The 15,102-nt window shown below is 40.3% G+C and overlaps 1 protein-coding gene across 4 annotated transcripts in view; it reads right to left on the bottom strand.

Annotated features, from left to right (window-relative positions):
* The window catches only part of PICALM (phosphatidylinositol binding clathrin assembly protein), a gene marked incomplete at both ends in the record, with an annotated part of 106,847 nt that extends 93,117 nt beyond the window's left edge, over positions 1 to 13,730 (bottom strand). For all 4 annotated transcript variants that reach the window (XM_080703222.1, XM_080703223.1, XM_080703225.1 and 1 more), the window contains one exon: positions 13,601 to 13,730. In XM_080703222.1, the coding sequence (XP_080559348.1) occupies positions 13,601 to 13,730 (130 nt within the window). The remainder of the gene's footprint in view (positions 1 to 13,600) is intronic.
* Positions 13,731 to 15,102: the final 1,372 nt, after the last annotated feature.

Raw genomic sequence — 15,102 nt, 5'->3', positions numbered from 1 at the left:
AAAAACTATTAATAGGTATTTTTCTAAAGAAAACATACAAATGCTCAATAAGCACACAGAGAGACACTAAACATCTTTAATCAATATGGAACTACAAACCAAAATCAAGAGATACCACATCACACTCATCACAGCTATTTAAAATCCAAAAACAAGCCGGGCGTGGTGGCGCACGCTTGTAATCCCCGGGCTTGGGAGGCTGAGACAGGAGGATCACACAGGTTCGAAGCCAGCCTCAGCTTAGTGAGGCTCTCGGCAACTTAGTGAGACTCTGTTTCCAAATAAAAGTATAAAAAAAAAAATTGGTCTGGGAGTATAGCCTGGAGGTAGAAAGCCTCTGGGTTCCACCCCAGTACCACCAAAAAAATAAATAAATCCAAAAGGGAGTATTATTCAGCTATATAAAAAGATGAAGCCAGGCATGGTGGTACATGCTTGTAATCCCAGCATTTGGGAGGCTAAGACAGGAAGATCACAGTTCACAGACAGCCTCAGCTACTTAGTGAGGTTCTTTAGAACATTGAAACCCTATTTCAAAATAAAGAATAAAAAATAGGGCTGGGGGTATAGCTCAGAGCTAGAATGCTCCTAGGTTGAATCCCTAATTCCACAGATAGAGATAGATAGATAGATAGATAGATAGATGATGAACTAGATAGATTAGATAAGAGATAGGATGAAATAGCTAGGCCTGATGGGACAAGCCTCTAGTCCTAGTACTTGGGAGGCTGAGACAGGAGGATCACAGCTTCAATGCCAAGGTACAGTAACTTAGACTCTGTTTCAAAATAAAAAGAACTAGCCGGGTATGGTGGTGCACATTTGTAATCCCAGTACTTGAGAGGCTGAAACAGAATTACAGGTTTAAAGCCAGCCTTAGCAACTTGGAGAGGCCCTCTGCAACTTAGTGAGGCCCCTTATTTCCAAATAAATAAAATCAGGCTACACGTATAACTTGGAGGTAGAATGCCTCTGGGTTCAATCCTCAGTACCAAATAAAAGGGGTCACTGGGGGTATAGCTAGGTTCAATCTTCAATACCTAACCTAATAAAGAGGGGGAAAAAAGGAATTGAAGTTGTTACATGCAACAAGGATGAACCTTGAAGACATCATACTAAGTGAATAAAATAGTTACAAAATGCCAAATATTACATGATTCTATTTAAATGAAATATAGAGCTGAAAAAATAATAATAATCCATAGACAGAAGGTAGGTTAAGCCAGGAATGGTGGTACACGCTTTTAATACCAGTACTTGGCAGCCTGAGATAAGAGGATCTCAGGTTTGCAGCCAGCCTCAGCAACTTAGTGAGGTCCTCTGTAACTTAGTAAGACTCATATTTCAAAATAAAAGAATAAAGTCAGGCTGGGGTGTAGCTTAAAGGTAGAATGTCCCTTGGTTCTTCCCAGTACCAAGAAAGAAAGAAAGAAGAAAGAAAGAAAGAAAGAAAGAAAGAAAGAAAGAAAGAAAGAAAGAAAGAAAGAGAGAGAAAGAAAGAGAGAGAGAAAGAAAGAGAGAGAGAGAGAGAGAAAGAAAGAAAGAAAGAAAGAAAGAAAGAAAGAAAGAAAGAAAGAAAGAAGGAAAGAAAGAAGGAAAGGGAAGGAAAGGAAGGAAGGAAGGGTTAGTTAACAGTTGTGAGAGATAGAAAGGAGATTGAGAGTAACTGTTAACAGATAAAAGATTTCTTTTTGAAGGGATGGAAATTTCAGAATTAGATGATGATGGTTCTATATAACTATATAATGTTATGAGTAAACTAAACACTGAACTGTACACTTTGAAACTGTTATATGAATTATGTCTCAACTTAAAAACTATTTTAAAAACCACATTATTCCCTTTCTCACAATTAGCTTTGAATTAGTTAACTGTTGATATTTCAAATTATTCAATGCATGAACCAAAGTTCTGCCAACTGTTTGAAGTACATCAAAAGGTCTTGCCAGTCAGTTACAGTACTATATGCCTATAATTCCAACTATCCCAAAGCTGAGGCAATAGCACTGCAAATTCAAAACAATAGTAAGACCCTGCCTCAAAAAGAACTGGGTATGTGGCTCAGTACTTGACTAGCATGTGTGAGGCCCTGGGCTCAATCCCCACTACCACAAAGGTGGGAGGTGGTAGCTACCAATCCTCTCTAGAAGGAAGCCACCCATTATTGACTTTTTAGTATATTCTTAAATCACACTAAGCTGGGTACAGTGATACATGCCTGTAATCACAGTATTGGGAGGCTGAAACAGAAAGATTAAAGGTTTGACGCCAACCTCAGCAACTTAGGAAGCCTGTTTCAAAATAAAACATAAAAAGGCATGGGGGGTATAGCTCAGAAGTAGAATACCCCTGGTTCAATCCCCAGTATCAAAACAATTTTATTATGACTGCATATTAGATGTACTTAAAATATGGTATACTTATGTATTTCTTAAGCACCCACAAGACAGCTAATTCTATTACCAACACATTAAGTTTAAACATATACACATACCCTTTTTTCTCAGAGCTTATAGTAACATGAAACTATAATCAGCAGACACACATATGTTAAAATACAGCAAATGAGTATATCCTGTGAAGCCACCTGCCAAGTATAGGTAGGGGAAGCAGTTTGGAAAGCTTGCCTAACTTCTTTAATCATTACTTTGAAGAAATGCCTCTAGAGTAAAATTTGGGTTCCTAACAAACTTTCGAGCAATAGATGTTATACATACTAAAACATTCCTGAAATCCCTGCTTGAATTCCAAATATTCAAAAGAAAATCTTCAAGAATTCCCCTTGACCCCTGTCTCAATTTAAGTGATTGTGCTTTCACCACCTACACTATGACCATCCTTACCTCAGACTTCATCAGGATTTCTTCTAAATCAGCCATTTCTTCTCATTTGTATTTTGACATTATCTGCTAAGTATAGTTTATCTTCTCTTACATTGAAAGTGATCCTGCCAGCCAGGCGTGGTGACACACACTTGTAATCCCAGTACTTGGGAGACTGAGACAGGAGGATCCGGGTTTATGGCCAACTTTGGCTACTTGTTGAGGCCCTCCACAACTTAGTGAGACCCTGTTTCAAAATAAAAAAAATAAAAAATCAAGCTGGGGGTATAGCTTGAAGGTAGAATGCTCCTGAGTTCAAACCCCAGCACCACAAAAAATAAAAATAAAAAAATAAATGAACCTGACATATAGTCATATGAAGGCACCCTTCACACAGGAGGCTAATCTTATCAACACCTCCTTAGAGTAGTTTAAGGAAGCAGATCTCATACAAATATCATATCTGTTTTCAGTCCTCTGCTAAATTCTTAAAACTACATTTCAGAACATCCCCTACACACACACACACACACACACACACACACACACACACACGCATCTTAATGTTCAAATTGAGCAGTTGCCAACAAAAACTTTTGTTCTAATAATGTTTTGGAAAACACCACCCAATATCTAAACAAAACTAAACTTCTCAAGGCCTCATGAGTTCTATGAAACACATCAATTTGTTATATAGTGTTTTATCAGTGTTAGTAAAGGACTTTACATGTACATTTGTAACCAGGTAACTGTAACTCATTTCAACTAATTGTGGTAAAGAATATTCTTAAATGCCTTCCAGAATAGATCTCTATGCTATTTCCATAAATTGTTCATGGAATAGTATGAGCGAGGAAGGTTGATTGTGTATGATTCAATATTTACTGAGCAGCTAGAGGATTGCTGACTAGGTACTTTAAAAGGTACAGAGTAGTAAAGAGAAAAAATAAGTTCCTATTTTACAAAGAAAACAAACTGTATGTTTGTGTGTGTACACACACACCCACATGAATATCACTGAAGTTTAATAAAATTACAAAATCCATAAATGATGGTAATGTTGAATTGACGAGATGGGAAATTCTTCAAGTAATGTTTTCTGATATAGGTTACTTTAATCAGGTGTGGTAGTGCACTCCTATAACTCTACTACTTGGGAAGCTGAGACATGATGATTACAGACCCTCAGCCATTTAGCAAGACCCTGTTTCAAAATAAAAAATAAAATAGGGCTGGAGGTATGGTTCAGAGGTAGAATACCACATATAAACATACACAAACATTACTTCAAATGTGCTAATGAAAGCAAGGTATTTTTAAGGTTTAAAAGAGTGGGGTTAGTGGTATAGCACATTGGTACAGGAGCATATGCCTGGCACGTGCAAGGCTCTGAGCTTGATTCCCAGCATTGCTAAAACAGAAAAGAAGAGAGGTGAGGAAAGGAGAGAACGGGCTCAGTTATAGCAGACAAAAGGATAAGGAAGATATTTGTGTCAAAGGAATGGTGTGTAAAAAGGCTGAGTTTAGTTGTCAAGAACTTATTTTGGCCTAAATGGTGCAAATCCAAAATTATTTTCACAGTTCAAGGACCTCTTATATCAAGTTCCTCTCTGAGTACTTTTTTTCTCCTTTCTAATACATATCTTCCCCTAGAGGTGTTTTTTTTTTTTTTTTTTTGTCTCAGAACCCTCACACTTTTCAAGATTAAGGATTCCAAAGAGCTTTTATGTGATCTTTCACTATCGATACTTATAGAAATTAAAACCAAAAACAGAATTTACTTTAAAATAACAAAATTATTCATTAATGTTTCATGGAAAACAATTATTTTCCAAAACAAAAAAAAATTTAAGTCATATTATTTTACTTTTTTTTGGTACTTGAGATTGAACCCAGAGGTATTCTACTTCTAAGATACACCCCCAGCCCTATTTTTTTGTTTTGTTTTGTTTTTGTTTTGAAACAGGCCCTCACTAGGTTGCTGAGATTCTCACTAAATTGCTGAGGCCTTGAACCTGCAATCCTCCCACATCGGCCTCTCAAGTACTGGGATTACAGGTATGTACTGCCAGATCAGCTTATTAAAAAAAAGAAGAAAATGAAAAAAACTCTTAAAACTCATCAATAAGAAAAGAAAGGTCTTGACTTTTAGAAAAGGCCAAAGACCTTCAAAGAAACCTCACTGAAGACAATACATAGGTTAAAACAAGCATATAAAAAGATGCCCCAGATCTTTTCATCACATTAAGAAAATGCAAATTAAAGCAACGATGACAAACTACTATACACCTGTGAGAATGATCAAAATCCAGAACAGTGACAATATCACATGCTGGATTGTATATGGACCACACAAACTCTCAATCATTACTGGTGGAAGTGCAATATGATGTGGCAACTCTGGAAGACAATTTGGCAGTTTCTTATAAAACTAAACATTTTTACCATAACAGACACATACACATTGATTTATAATTGACAACCTGTGTGTCCATTGACAGGTAGATGGATAAAGAAAATGTGGTATAAACACGCAACAGAATTTTTAGTCAGCCATAAAGAACAAAATGATGTCAGTTACAGGAAAATGGATAGAACTGGGGAATGTCATGCTAAGGGAGATCAGCCAGTTAGAGTCAAAGGTCTTTTGTTTTCTCTCTTATCTGAAAGCTACAGAGCAAAAAGGAAACAAAAGGGTCTTCAGTTAAATAAGGACAGAGACCAGTAGAACAGTGAAAGGGGACTGGAGGAGGGAAAAAAGAGGCTTGAGGAACAGTTCAACATTATTTATGTCCATAAATGAAGGTATCATACCAATGTTACTAACAAGCATGAAGGGGAGGGCAAACAGGGTAGCACATGGAAGGAAACACATCAAGTCACATGTGCACTATGTAATATGTAAACTCAAACCACTATGATGGCCGGGCGTGGTGGCGCACGCTTGTAATCCCCGCGTTTGGGAGGCGGAGACAGGAGGATCACGCAGGTTCGAAGCCAGCCGTGCTGGCTTAAGAGACCCTGTTTCCAAATAAAAGATATAAAATAGGTCTGGGAGTGTAGCATGGAGGTAGAAGGGCTTCCAGGAACCCCAATACCACCAAAAAAAAAAAAAAGCCAACAACAACAAAAAAAACCACTATGATGGCTCCAATAAATGTATATGCACCAATAAAAGTATAAAATCATAACTTCCAAAATGTGGGAGTAACCAAGAAATCCTTCAATAAGTGAATACACAAATAAACTGTGGCATATCCAGGCAAAGCCATGAAAAGACGTGGAGAAATTATAAATGTGTATTACTAAGTGAAAGACTACAACTGAAGATATGAAAAGACTATATACTATGATTCCAACTACATGACATGACATTCTGGAAAACAGAAGACTTATATAGTTTATACCTTTATACGGTTGCAAGGAGTTTGGGGAGGGAAAAATAGAAGCACAGAATATTTTTAGGGCAGTTAAACTACTCTGTATAATATCAAAATGATCAATATGTTCCAATAAAGGTTTATCAATTATATGTTTATCAATTATATGTTCCAATAAAGGTTTATCAATTATAACAAATGTATCACTTAACTGATGGATGTTGATAATGGGGGATGCTATGCATGTACGAGAGTAGAGAATATGTGGGAAATCTCTGTGCCTAATAAGAAGCTCAATTTTCCTGTGAACCTAAACCTACACTAAAACAATATTCATTTTCTGGGATAGAGAATCACTGTGTAAAAAGTCACACTAAGCCGGGCGTGGTGGCGCACGCTTGTAATCCCCGCGCTTGGGAGGCAGAGACAGGAGGATCGCGCAGGTTCGAAGCCAGCCGCACGCACGCTGGCTTAGGAGACCCTGTTTCCAAATAAAAATGTAAAAATAGGTCTGGGGGTGTAGTCCGGAGATAGAAGGGCTTCCAGGAACCCCAGTACCACCAAAAATAAAAAAAATAAAAATAAATAAATAAAAAGTCACACTAAGATGACAACGCAGACTTCAATGCTGGACTACTTCAGTTCAAATCCTAGTTTACCTCTTCTTGACTGTGACCTTGTAGAGAAAATAGACCCTATCACAAAGCTCTTAATGCAATGAACAAATATGAAGTGTTTTGTAAGGTTACATGTGGGACAAAATAAGCATAAATAAATATTTGTTAAAAACAAGATCAACAGCTACTTAAGTGAGGCCCTTTGCAACTCAGTGAGACCATGTTTAAAAAAAAAAAAAAAGAATAAAAAATAGAGCTGTGGAGGTAGAATGCCCCTGGATTCCATCCCCAGTATTGCACCAAAAAAAAAAAAAAAAATCAAGCCTGGTGTGGTGGCACATGCCTGTAATCCCAGTACTTGGGAGGCTGAAACAGGATTATCTCAAGTTCAAGACCAGCATCAGTAACTTAGAGACTCTCAGCAACCTATCAAGACCCTGTTTCAAAACAAAAATTAAAAATGGACTGGGGTTATAGCGCAGAGGTAGAATGCCCCTGGGTTCAATCCCTAATACCACAAAATAAACAAAATTGAGACAGTAGCACAAAGAACATTCCCGTTGCTACTTATATGCTAACATAACTAGAAAAACCCTTAGTACTTTGATAATGTGGGAAATTACAATTCTGTGCATAATTTTTTTTTTTTTTTTTTTTTTTTGCGGGTCTGGGGATGGAACCTAGGGGCATTTGACCTCCGAGCTACACCTCCTGCCCTATTTCTTATTCTTTGTTATGAAACCAGGTCTCACTGAGTTGCAGAGGGCCTCACTAAGTAGCTGAGGCTGTCCATGAACCGCGATCCTCCAGGTCTCAGCCTCCCGAATGCTGGGATTACAAGCATGGGCCACCATGCGCGGCTTGTGCATAATTTTTAACACAAAGGTTTAAACTCATCAAGATTTCCTTTCAAATTAATATCATTAGCCAAATCTAACTGACCAAAACAATGCTCCATGAAAATAACAAAATATACAATGAACATACAAAATTCTAAAAGGTCAAATCCAAAAGTTCGATTCTCTAGAGAAATATATAAAGCAGTTCAACTGAGAACAACTGAGACAGAACACAAAGTAACGGAAATGCCACTTTAGCCATCAAAAGAACAGGAAGAACAAATACTAAGCCTTCACTTTGCAAGTCCTAAGCCTTTACTTTGCAAGTAAGTACCTCTTTTTGGTAGGGCTCTAACCTCTTGCCAAGAAGCCTTTAAATTTATTTTTCTTACTGCTTTGATGTTAAGAGAGAAATAGTGAAATTAATCGTTTTAAAACTGAAGAAAATAAAGAGGCAACTTACTACACATTATGGTGAACTTTTATACTAAACACTCCAAATTATGATCAAGATCAAAATAAACAAGTTTACTTAAAACAATTCAGATGATTTTTAAACAACTAGTAAATTTTTAAGATATCAAAGTATGTTTTTCATACAAATGTTTCATGAAAGAAAATAGCCAATTCACTTCATAGTATTTTACTTTTCACTCGCTACTCTAAATTCAAAGACACTTTAAAAAATTACACAAGCTTTGCCGGGTGTGGTGGCGCATGCTTATAATCCCAGCACTGGGGAGGCTGAGACAGGAGGATCACATAGGTTCAAAGCCAGCCTCAGCTACTTAGTGAGGCTCTCAGCAACATAGACTCTGTTTCCAAATAAAATATAAAATAGGTCTGGGAGTACAGCCTGGAGGTTGAAAGCCCCTGGGTTCCACCCCAAGTACCACCAAAAAATAAAATAAAATTACACAAACCTGGCCTGGTGACACACAACACCTGTAATCCCAGCTACTCAGGACACAAAAGCAGGATGGTTACAAGTTCAAGGCCAGTCTGGGCAACTTAATATGACCCTGTCTCAAAATAAAGAGAAATGTAGCTCAGTGGTAGAGTGCTTGCCTAGCATGCACAAGGCCCTGGGTTTAATATTGTCAATATTGGGGGGGGGGGGGTCCAGATGCAGCAAATATAAAAAGTCTAGATGCTCAAAGTTCTAATATTAAGCATAAATAAGTATACCCACCACAAAAGAATTAAAGTCAGCCTACTGTAGCAATACATGCATACCCATATTTACAGCAATGAAATTCCTAACAGTCAAATTATGGAACCAGCCCAGGTATTGTAAATAGATATGTAAAGAATATGTAGTATTTGTACATGACATGATTTTATTCAGATATAAAGAACAAAATTATGTCATCGGCATGAAAATATATGGAACTTGACAGCATTACGTGAAATAAACCAAACTTGGAAAGAATCATATGTTTTCTCTCATATGTGGAAGCTAGAGATAAAAAAAGGGGAGAAAAAAGGGCTGGTGGAAGTTCTCTAGAAAATAGAAGACCAGTTCCTCAGAGAAAGGGAACCAGGGGGAAGAAGGAGAATAAAGAAAGAAATGAAAGGAATGAAAATGATAAAATTATGCTATGCGCATGTACAAATATGTAACAACAAATTCTATTACCTATAATTATAATGCATCAATTAAAACCTATTTATTTATTTTGTGGGACTAGGGATGGAAGCCAGGGGCACTCTACCACCAAGCTATTTTACTCCTTTATTTTAAAACAGGCCTAGCCCTACTTTATTCCTTTATTTTGAAAGAGTCTCACTAAGTTGCAGAGGACATCGCCAAATTGCTGAAGTTGGTCTCCAACCTGCAATCCTCCTGTCTCAGCCTCCCAAGTACTGGAATTACAAGTGTACACACCACCAGATCCAGCTTAAAACTTTTTTTTTTTTTTTTTTGGTGGTACTGGGGATTGAACCCAGGAGCATTCTACCACTGAGCTACATTCCCAGCCCCCTCCCTTTTTTTTTCTGTTCTTTATTTTAAAACAGAGTCTAAGTTGCAGAGGACCTCACTATGTAGCTGGGGCTGGCTATGAATCTGCCATCCTCTTCTCTCAGCCTCGCAAGTTACTGGAATTACAAGCAGGTGCCACCATGCCCTTGCCGGGCGTGGTGGCGCACGCTTGTAATCCCCGCGCTTGGGAGGCGGAGACAGGAGGATCGCACAGGTTCGAAGCCAGCCGTGCTGGCCTAAGAGACCCTGTTTCAAAAATATAAAATAGGTCTGGGAGTGTAGCCCGGAGGAAGGAGGGCTTCCAGGAACCCCAGTACCACCAAAAAAAAAAAAAAAAAAAGTAAGCCCACCAGCGAAGCATAATTACTTTACAAAGATGTCTTAGAATCCACTTGCTGCCAATCAAAATAGGACAGGTACAAAAATGGGTAAATAGCAGTTCCCTTTAGTTTCTCTTTTACAAGACATACTTTGGTTGGCCCTCCCTTGTTCCATATCCTTGAACACATCCAATCTTTGATCAAATATATTTGAGGGGAAAAACTGAATCTGTACTGAACACTACAGGCTTTTCCTGTCATTCCCTAAACATACAATATAACAATTTACATTGTATTAGATGTAAGTAATCTAGTGATGCTTTAAATTGTACTAGAAAATGTGTGTTGCATCCAAATGCTATGCTATTTCATATATATTTATTTTATATTTATATTTTATATGTATTTACATATATTATTTCTGTATATATTCTATATACACCTGTTCCTGGAAATTTTCAAGTCTTTCCAAGTAAGAGTTGCTATTCTTTTATATTGGTTATAAATAGCCATTACATACCTGAAATTATTTATTTTTACAAATTAAACTTATTTTTACATGTGTTTCAAGATTAACAACTCTTGAGGCCAGGTGTGGTGGCCCATGCTTGTAACACCCGCACTTGGGAGGCAGAGACAGGAGGATCGCATGGCGCAGGTTCGACTGGCTTAAGAGACCCTGTTTCCAAATAAAAATATAAAATAGGTCTGGGAGTGTAGCCCGGAGGTAGAAGGGTTTCCAGGAACTCCAGTACCACCAAAAAAAGAAATTAACAACTCTTCACATTTGGGACACTAACACTTTTATCCACTAACACCTATAAACAAGTATATAAAGTAGGGCAAATTAAGCCATCATTCATGAATCAAAACAATCACTTCATAATATGGAAAGATCTTGGCAAAGAAGTGCACAGAAACTGCCTCCCCACTCTAGGGCTTATAGGAAAACAACAGACCTAAGCATGGTTTTTGTTGTTGTTGTTGTTTGTTTTCTGGTATGTGTGTATGTGTGTGCTTATGCACCTTTTCTACTAGAGACTGAACCTATGGGGGCATTCTATCTCCGAGCTCTATTTCATTTTGTTATTTTGAAATAAGGTCTCACTAAGTTGATGAGTGTCTCACTACTTGCTGAGGTTAACCTCAAACCTGGGATCCTCCTGTCTCAGCCTCCCAAATACTGAGATTACAGGCACGGGCCACCACACTGTTATTTGTTGTTGTTGTTGTTGTTAAATGTTGCCATTTTTTAAAATATGAAAATGTTTTGATTCAATTCAAATAAGTAGGTATGTGTTGAAGACATTAAAAAGTACAAAGGAGATGATTTTTAAGTTTTCAGTATAAAATATTCTTAAAAGAGAAAAAATTACTTGCAATAATATACTTCTGTATTAAAACCTAAAGCTCATGATGTCAACACCAAGAACTATCAATGGACACTTTTTCGATTTTCTCAAACCATGTTAAAAGAGAAAGGTGTTCAGTAAGTCACTTATTGGTGAGACTTAAATTTACTCCATTAGTGAGAACTAGTTTCAAGGGTATTTTAAACAATAAAGGTGAAATAGTGTGTCACTGTTCCAAAACATCACTGAAAAAAATGGGAGGCATTTTATACAGTTTTTTTTAAATCAAACATGACCATATATATTCAAGTTCTAAAAATATGGCAACTTATAAACACACCAATATGAGATTATCCTTAAAACCTAATCCCATTTAACATCTGCAGTAGCAACTATTACGAGAAAAAATAACCATTAACATTTATAAAACTACAAGCAAATACCACTCTTCTAACCTTAACCAATTTACTTTCTAACCTTTCTAAAATCAAAAGCAACTTGTCAAAAGAAATCACTACATTTCAAAGACACAACCTTCATAAAGACTTTTAAAAGCTGTGTCTATTGTAATTTACCACTTTGGGTGAGCTAAGAGAAAAATAGTTCACATAATCACAAGTAGTTTCTTCTACCCTCGCCCCACACACAACCAATAGAATTAAGAGTGTTAAGACAAACTACAGGATTTAGTAGGGCAAACCAAGTAGCCTTTTGAAGGTATATAAAGCAATAGAAATCATTGTTCCAAATACAAATGACAAAAAAAAAATCACCAATAAGTTTCGATAATACATTTTAATTCTTGTTTATAAAAGTGTCACTACTTAAATATATTCTACAGTCTCTAAGCAAGCAGAAGCTGATAGTTAATAATCAGATTGCATGAATGGGACAAAGAACCAATGATTTTCATAAAACTTCCACAGTGAAGGAACGAATCACAATGAATAATAGGGGTTTGTCTGCAGCAATCACTTGTTTTTTAACAGCACTTCACGAACAAAGTATCTTGTAAGAATTCTAATTTTGTACATTTTAATTGCAAACCTTACAGTCAAAATCCAAATGAGAAATCAAAAACAGGACTCCTAACTGAATTCCCTTTCAGAACATGCTGGCTCTTGCTTCGCACAAAAGGAAAGTAACTTTAATATAGGATGAAAGCCAGTAGGTCTAATGTGTCCAGTAGTCACTTTAAAAAGGGAACTACTATTGTGACCATTTCCCTATTCGTCCCGGAAAGGTTTCATCTACTCAAGGCCTAAGTGATCCACTGAGCTTTGTACCCTGAGGTAAAGGAGAGTAAAGAAAAAAGGTGGTGGCTTACAGGTGGCTCCCAGGTTTGAAAAAAACTGGGAGGAGTTAGCTTTATTGTATCTAAGTCAGTGAATGGAGTGATACTATTATATAAAAGTCCGGTTTCCAAAAGATAATAGAATAAGTTAAAAGGTATCCAAACTGAACCATCAAGTATCTTTTTTAGCAATGTTTTTAGCCAGATACGTGATATTAGAAAGTTTATTAATTCATTTTGAATCCCAGCAGTCTACATTTCACTCTAAGCTTCTAGGTTCAAATCACCATGGTAAACAGTTCCAAGAACCGATATCAGCATCAGCAAAGCCTTTTTCCATATCACTATTTGAATTTTTTAAAAATTAGTAGTGGGTGGTGACATTCACAACTCGCCCCAGTCAAAGGCATGAACAAAATAATACAATCATTAAATTCCACCCGAGGCAAATAAAAATACCAACTGTCCACAAAGCTTTCCCTACACAAAACTGAAGCTCTTGACTGTATTCCCCATGAAGACTGCAATATGGAATAAAAGTCGGGTTAACTGGGTAGGACACGGAAAAGAAATGAGTACGAAGGAACTTCACTGAACCTAGAGGCCAAGAAAGGTAAGCCAAAAAGGGACAAGGAAGGTGGAAAAGAAAACCGGGAAAGGGAAGACGGCAGAACCTAGTAGAAGAAAGAAAAGTGGGAACCACTTTAAGAGCGGAGGAGCGGCGAGGATCTGGGTCCACGGGACCCCGAGGAAGGCGAATGGGGAAACAATGGGGCGGTGAGTCCGGGAGCCGGGGCGGGCCGGTGGCACGCCGGGCAGGGGGCAGGGGCCGCGGGCCGGGTGTGGGGTCCGCGGGCCCCTCGCTCCGGGAGGGGAGGAGCGGGCGGCCTCCGGCCGCGGGGGCAGGTGTGACCGGAGCCGATCGGCCGCGGGGAGGCAGGGCGGCCGGAGGGGAGGACGCGACGGCGAGCGGGGCGCGGCGCGGCACTCACAGTCCAGGTGCTTCTTCTTGGGGCCCATGATCTCGTGGGTCGTGGCCTTGCATACTGTCTTGGAGACGGCGGAGCCGGTGACACTGTGCTGGGCGGCGGTGATTCGGTCCGTCAGGCTCTGGCCCGACATCGCGGCGGCTCCTCCGCCGCCCTCCTGCGCGGCCGCCGGCGGGGACCGGGACCCCGAGCGCGAGGACCCCCGCCCCCCGCAGCCGCCCGCCGGCTCCGCGCCGCCCGCCCGGGGCCCGCCGCCCGCCCGCCGGCCGGCCTGGGGCGGGGTCGGGGTCGGGGCCGCGCGCCGCCGCCGGCCGCTCGAGCGCCCCGGGGCTCCGCCGCGAAGCCGGGCAGCCCGCGCCCCCGCCGCAGCTCAGCCCACCCCTCCCCTGGTCAGCTGGAGCCGGGCAGGGCAAGAGGGACAGGCAGCTGCAGGAAAATGGCGGCGCCAGGCTCCTCCTCGGAGCTTTCCGGGCGGCTCGGGTCACGTGACGCGGGCGCCGCCCCTCCTCCTCCTCCCGCCCCTCGTCCCGGCCCGCTCCGCCTCCGCCTGGACGCCGCCCGCCCTCGCTCGACGATACGTGATGGAACCCGCCCGGCGGGCGCAACAGGAGGCCCGCCGCCCGCCCGCGGGAGCGCCCGCCGCCCGCCGCCGCGTCACGTGACCCGCCGGCCGCAGGGGAGGCCGGGCTGGGGTCACAGAGGGGGGCGGGGCGCGCCCCTCGCCGCGCCGGGTTTAAAGGGAAAGGCTGCCTCCAGCCTGCGGTGTGAACCTGCCGGCAGGCCTTTCTTTCTGCAGGGAACTGTTGAAAGCTCTCTCTGTTGGTTGCCCCAGGAAAGGTTGGTTTTTTTTTTGTTTTTTTTTTTTTGCTCCCCTTTTCCTTGAGAGCCTTGGATAGGTCACTTGGTTTTGTTTATCTCTCTTCCGAAAACTCGACGCGTTGCTGCCAATCTAAATTTAGGTACCAACCGGGCAGTATTCATTCTCTAGGGTGTCAAGTAGGGCAGGAAACACATAGCTTCGCTGGAATTTGAAAAGGGAAGTAGTAGGATGATGTCAACTGCGATTAGCTTGACCCTACAAGGCTGACTGCTGTGGTCCAGACCATAGAAGGAAGTGACAGGGGTGGTAAACGGAGAAGTCCCATTCAAAGAGGCAGACATCAGAACCTGCCATCTCTCCCGCTTTAGTCTTTCTTCCCTTTGGTGTCTTTTTCTCTTATCGAGTGAGCCAGATTTCCATGGAAAGATATTGACTCTGCCTTGTGGGCATTGTAGAGGAACTATTAGGTCCCTAGAATCAGTCCTGTGAGGTCCAGAAGATCTATTAACAAAACCCCTTAAATTGTTATTCGTGCCCTACATTTAACCCAGGGTTAGGGATAAATTTTTAAATCTCTATGTTAAGTTACCATCATAGTTTTTTACATGTAAGCTTGCTAGTTTCAAATGAAATGCTAACATACTCAGAAAAATCTGTGTACACCATCTGCCAGCCAAATCCAAAA

The sequence above is a fragment of the Muscardinus avellanarius genome, assembly GCF_963383645.1.
Source record: "Muscardinus avellanarius genome assembly, chromosome: 1".
Taxonomy (NCBI): domain Eukaryota; kingdom Metazoa; phylum Chordata; class Mammalia; order Rodentia; family Gliridae; genus Muscardinus; species Muscardinus avellanarius.
This window is presented reverse-complemented; position numbering and strand designations above follow the sequence as displayed.